The sequence below is a fragment of the Catharus ustulatus genome, chromosome Z (genome assembly GCF_009819885.2).
Source record: "Catharus ustulatus isolate bCatUst1 chromosome Z, bCatUst1.pri.v2, whole genome shotgun sequence".
Taxonomy (NCBI): Eukaryota; Metazoa; Chordata; class Aves; order Passeriformes; family Turdidae; genus Catharus; species Catharus ustulatus.
The window spans coordinates 25,665,773-25,675,313 of record NC_046262.2 but is presented as its reverse complement, the minus strand read 5'-3'; the positions used below and the strand labels follow the sequence as shown (position 1 = coordinate 25,675,313).

The 9,541-nt window shown below is 51.9% G+C and overlaps 1 protein-coding gene across 9 annotated transcripts; it reads right to left on the bottom strand.

The window, feature by feature from the left end:
- Positions 1-309: 309 nt before the first annotated feature.
- Positions 310-7,327, bottom strand: FOXD1 (forkhead box D1). Of its 9 annotated transcripts, XR_004420861.1 has the most exons (3): positions 1,827-7,327; positions 1,576-1,594; positions 310-1,422 (listed from the first exon to the last, which is right to left on the bottom strand). XR_004420861.1 is itself a non-coding variant. In XM_033086396.1 (2 exons), exon 1 carries the CDS (start codon positions 7,303-7,305, stop codon positions 6,043-6,045), a length of 1,263 nt encoding a protein of 420 aa, XP_032942287.1. In that variant the 5' UTR covers positions 7,306-7,327; the 3' UTR covers positions 310-2,693; positions 6,021-6,042. The 9 variants fall into 9 exon arrangements, 2 of the variants coding, with proteins under 2 accessions (XP_032942287.1, XP_032942288.1); XR_004420858.1 differs by having other exon boundaries at positions 1,515-7,327; XR_004420859.1 differs by having other exon boundaries at positions 1,576-7,327.
- Positions 7,328-9,541: the final 2,214 nt, after the last annotated feature.

The window sequence follows — 9,541 nt, the reverse complement described above, 5'->3', positions numbered from 1 at the left end:
CATGGTCTGTAATTTCCGATCCCGTCCATTTTCCAGGAAAGTCAGGCGATATATCTGATATATCTGTTATATCTGTCCCTCCTCGCTCCGCACTGGGTATCTTTCATCCTTTGGTTTTCTTACCAATGCTTCTTTTAATCATCTATTTATTCAAAGAGTCTGTTCTCCTCTACCCTCCCTTGTGCAGCCGACAGGTGGAATTTCACTGTCTACCCGTATATTAGAAAACTATCTGTTTCATCTGGTTGTGACTGAATAAGCTGACGTGACAGTGTTTACTTTACAAAAAGAAAACTCAAGGAAATCACCTCATTAATCTTGATTGTATGTATTTAATGTATCTCGTATATACAGGTGTGCATGTACTCCCCTGCAATGAAACTGAAGAAGCAGTCCTACGACCACTGCGGTACGAAGAGACATTCACGGGTTTTTAAAGGACTGCCAAAGCCTGGGCATTAGCAGGAGAGATGACCGCAGTGCGGGCACGGGATGGTGATATCACCGGGTGCGAGAAACACACTCCTGAATGTTCGAACGCCTTTCGATGCTCTCACATGGTTTCCTATTTCACGCAGGGGACAGAAATATCTTCGGATTTACCGTAGAGATAAGGCTTTCCCAGCCTTAAGAAACGAATTAATGCAACAACTGAATTATCTAATTATCCTTTTGCTTCTAACATAAATTGCATAATCTGTCATCAAAATATGGGGACGCGCAGATTTCTGCATGCCGTTTTACTGCATCAACGAAAGGGAAACAGAATCTATTCAACAGGTCTCCTGTGGCTTAGAGGAAGGGCAAGTTTAATTATTTTGATCAGAAAAATAAAAACCTCAAAACTACAAATTTCCTTCTGAATTTAGCTCAGTGGTGGAATTTCTGAAATTGACTAGACACTGCACTTAAGAAAACAAAAAACCCAAAACAGAAACAACAAAAAACCGCCTTTCGTCCAGTTCAGTCCAAATGTTTTTCTACGTTTTGGGCACTGCGGTGCCTAGCCGATAGGTCTCTCCGTGACGCGGAGCGCAGCGGGTGCCTCTGTGTCTCTCGCTGCTGCACTGAGGGCTTATCTTCGTACGCTGTGCATCTTCCGTGGGCATCCTGCGGTGACTGTCGCGGAGACGCCGTCCGGTCTCTCCCCGCTCACACGCCGAGGCCGGGGAAGCTCTGCTCGGCTGCGCAGCCGCGCACAGCCCTCGGTGCCACCCGCACTGCGGCTGCTCGCGAGTTCGGCCGAGGGGCTCCCCGTGCGTGCCTTCCCAACCCTGCAGCCTTTGCCTTTGTTGTTTTCGGTCGTGCCGGTAACTGAGCGGCGAGCCGAGGCAAGCGTCTGGGAAGGGGCCGGCGTGTCTCCAGGGCCGGCTGCCTGCAGTACACCTCGAGGCGGGGGGGACTGGCGGCGGGAACAGAGTTCTTCCGCAAGTGAAAAACAAGAGCAAGAGGTTTACCGACTTGGAACTCGCGTTCATTTCTCCGTCCCTCCCCAAAATCGACAGGCACCCAACTGCGCAACGAGGCACCCAGCACGGTTGTTGCCGCAGCGTGGATCCGGCAGCATCTTGTTACCTTCTGGAGTGCCATTCTCCTGCACACACATACACACACTTGTGCGTGAACGTCTCCTCCACATCTTGGGCGTGCTTTGCAGCGCAGGAAGGGGCAGTGAGCAGAGACCCAAAGGGCACTGCTGGACGTGACTCTCACGGTGAGGGTTGGAAAGGAGAAAGGACTTTAGGAGAAGGGTGGAAAGGCCTTGCAGTCACCTGTAGCAGGTTTCTGGGGCTTAGAGGGGAGGAACGGCGGAGGCGGACACCTACCTGGTCGGGATGCGCTGAGCTGCGGGCACATGGCAGCCAGTCCCCGCCAGTGCTCGGTTCCGATGATGTGTGCGGCCCGTCGCCGAGGGAAGGAGGGGAAATACCACTGCAGGTGGGGAAGCCACTGTGAACAAGCTGAAAAACAGATCTTCAGTGGTTAGAAGCTCCAGAGCAGAGAGGGCTTGGCATAGATCATAATTTCCATTACTTCTGTCAAATACAATATTATCAGACACTACAGCAGTACTTACTGTAAGTACTAATGGAAAGTACTACATACGGAGTGGAGTCTCCGGGCCGTGCCAAGGGACAGTTAAACCAGATCCATTTTCCCACAGATCCCCGAATAGGCCTCAGTCTCGACGGTGGAGATCGTGTGCTCTGCCCTCGCCACCAGCGCTGCGAGAAAGGGAGCAGCTGAGAGCAGGTGAGGGCCTCGCCCCCCTCTTCCATCTTCCGGACTTGGTGATGGGGCTGGTCCTGTGTATTTGAAACCAGCCCGCAAGCACGGGATGTGCACCCTGCTGACCCCCGGTGCTTCTCACCGCGTCTAAAATACAAACCGAACCGAAAGTATGGTCCAAAGGAGCTGCGGGTGGGGAAGGTTTGGGTGGAGGGCAGCTTCAGGGCTGGGTAACTGTGCACGGGGAGCCACGGGGCTCGGCCGGACCCCCGGGCTGCGCTGCCTGTCGCAGCCCACGGCGGTGTCGGCAGAGTGGGCACGATGTCCGGCCCATCCGCACAAGGCAGCGGGAGCGCTTCAGCGGGAAGGGCAGAGTGTGTGGACGTGCAAAATATCCATCTTCGAAACCAGGAAGGGAAAGGGAAACCTCTTATAGGAGATGTGAGAAGGGACCTAACACAGTCCTGCTTAAGAGAAACGTTATACAATATGTTTGAAAATAAATAATTTTTAAAAAGCCTAGTTAAAAAAATATAAATCACCCATCAGAAACAAAGAACTATGAGGAAGGAAACATTTCTGGATAGAGACACTGTGTGTGGCATAAAAGACGATTGAATACATAAGGGCTTCATTAAATTCCCAATAGATAACATTTGGCTAAATCTATCCCTAGATTAAAACTCCGCATAATAGCACCATAAACTAAAAAGTTTCTTTTTGTGTGGTCCTTCAGGATGAACTGATTGAAACATTAGCCTCTCATAGAGCAATCCCCTCCCAATTCAGATCCAGTAATTCGTCTCAGCCCTACGGGGATATGATGAGCAAGGAGACGGGTTAATGAACCCACACTTTGTCTCTGACAGAGAAGGAGGCGATACTATACTGCATGTCCTATCAGATTTTTTATTAGGGCCCAGACCATTTTGGAGGAATTGTTCGTCCGGGCTCAGTTCTTGCGAGGACTACACTGTAAGCTTCTCTGTTAGTCTTGAAAGCCGCGGAGAGCACGACGGGTTATTAGCATGCGAATGGGGCGCTGCGGCCCGGCGGTGCTGCGAGCTCATCAAAGGGCTGTGGAGCCGGCGCCTTTTCTGGCGGCACCTGCTCCGGGGCAGCAGCGGGGAAACAGGGACCCTCGGGACTGGGACCAAGGCAAGGCAGCTTCCCCGCCGACTCGAGGAGAACAGGCAAAAGGGTCCTTCACCACGACCCCAGGCCTCTCCCTCGACCCTCGGCCTCTCCCTCGACCCCCTTTTGCTTGCAGAAAAAAAGGAAATCTATACCACCTACGGCAATTTGCTCCTGTCAGCTTCCCTACCAACTCCCGAGGGAAGGTCTTGTCTGCACGAGATGCAAGCAACCGGCGAAAAGCATGGAAGGAGCAAGTGGCCAAACAGTTTACTTGCCATATACACCTCTAAGGGGAACTGAGAGACGGGCGGTGGGCATACCTGGACCCCACTGTCCGCCGGCCTGGGCCGGACCGGGGTCTGGGTGGGGGAGGTCGCCGGGCTCTCCAGAGTCTACTACGGAGAAGCCAAGAGAAACAAACACAGGGTGGGACGCCGGAATCTACCCTTCTCGTGTAACTGCTCGTGGAGATGGCTAGGACTCGAGCGGACAGAACCCAGACTGAGGGCCAGCATCATAGCATCCCTCCTCGGGGAGCCTCGCACCGCTGCACGGCCACAGCTGCTTTCTGCCCCGCAAAACCTTTCCCTGCTTGATCTGCCTTTTCGAGGGGGGTCTCTGCTTAGCTTGCTACTCCACGCTGTACCGGCCCGTCGGCCCGGCGCATCCTCCGGCCAGTCCCGGGGAAAGTGAATTAATGGGTCTCTCGTGAAAAAGACGCGCTCTCCCCAGAGGATATATACACAGTGGCTCTGGGGTATTTTCCCTTTTGTTTTAGAAATTACAACGGACTTGACTTCTTTTTCTGCTAAGGAGCCCGGGACACCCAAAGAGGCCTTCCAGTTCCAGACTGCAAATGGATCCCAGCAGAGATCTTATGTCCAGTCTTCCTGCTTTTTGAAACCCACTATTTTAACAGCATTGCTACAGATAGAACGGAGAACCACCGCTTTTCTATCTACGAGAATATTTAAAATCAAGGCCACGAGTTACTTCTGTATGTAAAACCCCTCCTCATTCCAAAGAGTACTAAAAGGCATCCCTCCCTTTTTATTTTTTTTATTATGAAAATTCACATAATTGATCCCCGAGTCTCCTAAATTGTTATAAATACAGTCGTAGTTGAAAAGCGTCTCCCTGGTTTGAAAAACGCATATTCCTAGTCCACAACAAGCATTCACACGCCTACTCTTTAAACATGCGATTCTCTTTTCCATATATAAGCTCTGAATAATTGAGGCCGGATTTTTAGTTAATTTTTTTTTAAAAGTCTCTAAAATAGATATCTATCGACCTTATGCTGTTAAAAACGAGTGTTTGGAATCAGAAAAGCTGCTTTCATGGATTGTTTTGTACATTCAAATATCCTTACTTCGACAGCTTATAAACTTAATCAACTCGTCACACGAGGATTTTACAAAGCGCATTTTATATTTTATGTATTGAAAAGTAGAAACACATGCCACTATTATCGTCACAGAAACATAAGTGTCTAGAACAAATCTCTCTTAAGTTCAATGTATGCCCTTTATTAGTAGTATTTTCCTTTGGGCCTCTTGGAAACCAAACTATGATGCTGTTGTGATTTAAAACACACCCAAAAGTATAAAAATAGTTTTAGACCGGCTTTTTAATCAATCCCCTGATTGGTGCCTTACAGAACTGGGCTTTACTCCCTCCAGAGAGACCTATTTCTATTTATCCCCTCTTTCGTTCCTGCTGTTTTTTATACAGTGTTTTTTTGTTTTGTTGTTGCTTTTTTTGTTGGTGTTTTCTTTTCCTTTTTTTTTTTCCTTTCTTTCTTTATCTTCTAGGGCTAACAATGCATTGACTGCAAAGACTGTATTTTTATTTTCTTCTTTGCGGTCATATCGGCACATAATAAATTTCAAGCTAGAATATTCCTTGACTGTTGTGCTATTAATCCCAAAGAAAAAAAAAATATCAGTGTCCCAAAGAAAGGAGAAGTGCTAAGGAGGGAATGATCCAAAGCCAATTGTTTGGCTGGGCTCCTTTGGTCTTTGGGTTTGGTTTCGATTTTTTGTTTTTTTGAAAATTAAAAATTTTATTTTTGAAAATGTGTAAAAATTTTACATTAAAATGGTACAATAATACTTGCCAGTAATTTTAACAATATTCCTTGTAAAGAATACGCATAAAGTACAAAATAAAAAACTCCATAAGTCTATTATAATACAAAACACAGGTTAAAATAAGAAATGATAATCTTGACTTTCTTCTGTGTAAACACGTTAATCTTTTCTTTTATAAAAGTACATGAGACAAGTGTACTAAATGAAAAAGTATTGCTCTGCTGTCCTCCCTCAAGCCTTTCTTTCTCCTGTACATTACTGTTTTCAAGCTCCTAGACCTGAGAATCTCTGAACTTTAACAGTTTAGAGACATTATTTATCACCATGTTTGTTTCTTTTTAACGTGTAGCGAGTAACTTTCCGATGTAGAGACCGCCTGCCCGTGCAGTATCTAGATCTACACCTGGCTTTGCACTAGTGAAGGTCACGGGAGGTCCGTCGTTCGCGGCGGACAGCCCCCGAGCCCCGTCACAATTATCCCCACGCAAAGACAGGCAGCCCCTGTGGGCAGCGTCCGCCGGGCGTCCGAGCGGCGGAGAAAGGAGATACCCCAGATCCTACCTTCGGAAAGACTCCCAAACACTTAACAGTTAGAGATCCGTGCCGCGAAGCCGGGGGTGGCGGGCAGGGCGGCGGCGGGGGGCAGGCCGCTCCCGGCGCTCCCCAGCGAGCGGGCCAGCCCCGGCGCCGCGGTGGACTGCGAGGCACAGCTGCTGCCCGCACCGGGGCCGGGGCTTCCCCCGATGATGCTCTCGATGGAGAAGGGCGAGCGGGCCAGCGCCGCGCCGCTGCCGGGCTTGGCGGAGTGCAGCGATGCCGCCAGCGCCGGGCCCAGCGGGTGCGCGTAGCCGAAGGGCGTCCGTGCCAGCTCCGCCGCCGGCAGCAAGGGGCCAGGCGGCGCGGCGGCGGCGGGGGGCAGCGCCGCACCGGGGGCGCTGCCGGGGGCGGCAGGGGGCTGGCGGGGTGGCGGAGAGGGGTGATGGAAGGCGAAGAGGGTGGAGTGGGGGTGGTAAGGCTGGAGCTGGAGACCGTAGCCGCAGCCGTAGGGTCCGTAGGCGCAGGGCGGCTGCTGCGGGGGCTGCGGCGGAGGCTGCGGGAGGAAGGCGGCTGGGTCCACGGCGCGCAGCAGAAGCTCGGGCGCCGGGAGCTGCTGCCGCTTGAAGCGCTTTCGGCGGCGCAGGAAGCTCCCGTTGTCGAACATGTCGGCTGATTCGGGGTCCAGCGTCCAGTAGTTGCCTTTGCCAGGATTGCCGGGCTCCCGGGGGATCTTGACGAAGCAGTCGTTGAGGGAGAGGTTGTGGCGGATACTGTTCTGCCACGCGGGGAACTTCTCCCGGTAGTAGGGGAAACGCCCGCTGATGAACTCGCAGATCTCACTCAGCGTCAGCCTCTTCTTGGGGCTCTGCAGGATGGCCATGGTGATGAGAGCGATGTAGGAGTAGGGCGGCTTCACCAGGCTGTTCTTGCCGCCGCCGCTGCCCGCCCCGCCGCCGCCGCCGCCCGCCCCACCGCCGCCCGCCGTCGCCTTCTGCGGGCCACCCTGCGAGGGGGGCCGAGAGCCACCGGCAGCGTCCCCGCCGCCCGCCCCGCCGCCGCCGCCACCTACGCCTCCACCGCGCACGGGCGACCGCGGCAGTAGGGCGGCGGCGTGGAGGTCGCCCACATCCTCCTCGTCCTCTTCCAAGTCGTCGTCCTCGTCCTCCTCCTCGTCCTCGGCGTAGGAGCGGCGGCGGCGGCGGGTCTGTGGCTCCTCGTCGTCCTCCTCGTCGTCCTCCTCGCCCACCACATCAATGTCGGTCTCCTCAGCCAGAGTCGACGCCTCGGACATCTCCGAGCTAAGGGTCATGGCGCGGCGGCGGGGCAGCGCATCGGAGGCGGCCGGCGTGGCGCGGCAGGCGAGCGGGCGCTCTCCCCGCCGCCGCCAGGCCTCCGCGCCGCTCCGCGGAGAGCCGCCCCGCCGCCGCCACGGGCAGGCGGGCCGCTCCGAGCCGCGCCGGCCCCCAGCGCCGCTGCTGCTCCTCTGGAGCGCTCCTGCCGCCCGCTCGGAGGCGGCGGCTGGTCAGGGTTTTGTTTCGGGGTATTTTTTGCTGCCGTTCGGATTTTTCTCTTTCTCTTTTTTTCCCTCCCTTCCCCTCTTTTGGAGATCTTTTTCGGGTTTTTTTCGGTTGGGGTCGGTTATTGTGGACGCAGGAAGGTTGTGCCGTCGCTCCTGGAAGTCGGTTTCCCCTTCTTTCTCCTCACCTCAGCCCCCAGACATTAATGGATGCGGGGCAGGAGGGAGCGCGCCTAGTCCTGGGAGGAGGAGAGGGGAGGAGGCTGGCGAGGAGGGAGGGCGTAGGGGATGGCTTGCTGGGCCTTAGGAAGCACGGTGAAAAGGCTGGGGCTTAGTCCCAGGGAGGGCGGCCTTCCTCCCCGCCTTACAGCGAGGAGGCCATCACATGGCTCCCAGCGTCAGACCCTGGCGGGGGGAGCGGCGCCGTGTCTCCCCCCCAAGAAGGGGGCCTCGCCACCGTCCCGGCTCCTCCGGCCTCATCCCATCCATCTGGGGGGCCCCGGGGAGACCGGTGTCATATTTAGCGGAATAGGTGGGAAATAAAGATAACACTTGACCCCCTAGGGAAAAAAAAAAAAAAAAAAAAGACTGTCTCAAAGTGTGGGAGCATCTTGCCAGAAACCGTCCGGAGGGTCTAGAAGCTTCTCATCTTTCGAGGCTGCCCTCAGAGACGGGGCGCTGCTTCCCGTGGGAAGGAACCGGGGGTAAATCATACCGGAGAGGGAGATGGTGAGTTAGTAAACTTCAAACTTCTGTCCGCGGAGTGGTTTAGAGACATCCTTCCCTGCCTCTCCCCCGTCACTCTCCAGAGTTTAATTTACTTTAGAATGAAATAAAATATCTCTCGATGTGGACCTCACAAACGCTAAAAGAACAGCCTCCAAAACACATCACTATACTCAGTTTAATTGTTAGACTATGGTTATTAAAGAGAGAGAAGCAGCTCCCTCCATTATGAGAAACACTTACAGAGAATTAGCGTTACCTCCTTTGTATGGAAAGGAAATAAATTCACTGGCCTTTAAAATGGGACTTTCGCTTTAAGTAGGAGCAACACCCCTGAGAAAGCGACAAAGGATTGCTTGCTAATTTAGTGGCACTGCTCCCCTTTTCAGGTGATCTATGAGACGACGGAAGACTGGGGCCCCCTTTATGTAAGGGCTGGCAGGGGGAAAAAAAAGAAACAAAAACTCCACCAAAGAACCCAAACAAAATAAAACCCCCACAAATTTGGACAGAATGCAATTACCATGGTCTTAAAAAGCAAGGCTTTGAAAAATCCCATCGTTCCCAGTTCTGGCAGGATAAACCGCAATCAGGATCCGACTGGGATAGGAGTAGGAGAGTATTTCGTTCTTAGGCAGAAATCGTCTTAAGAAGGGCAGACTGATGCATAAAGTCTTATTGATAAAATCGCACTTTGCAAACAACGTACGCGCCCAATTTCTTGAAATATGTTTTCGATATACTGTCCTAACCCAAAGCTACAAACCACCCTGTTTCAAACCCAGTTCCATGGATTTACAACATAATCCTTTCTACTATTTCCAAATAATCCTATTTACATTTTGTTCACTACTAAGGCGCCTGCAAGACAATACCACCAAAAGTTACAAAACAAGGAAGAAAAAAAAAAGGAAAAAAAGAGAGAACCTCTAGACCCAGCAACTGTCTACTTTTTTTTTTTCCTGTAGAAAAATAGATATCACTCGAGATTTACAGTTCATAAAATCTCTCTTCGAATTAATTTTGAGATCCTAGGGAAGCTACTAAAAGAAAGGTAGACAGGATTGTTCGTCTTTAAGAGGTTTCTCGTCTTTAATAAGAGTATTTTAGCTTTCTGCTTCCTTTTCCCCACCTTTTATTCATTTTCTTCTCCTAGCTTGAACGTTTAACACCGTACTTAAAAAATCATGATCTTAAGTATGAAGAACGGTGAAGCTTAAAAATGCACGGGGAAGAACCACTGTAGCGACAAACCAAAAGAGCCGGGATCTGCCCTGGATCCTCTGCTAGCAGAACGCACGGG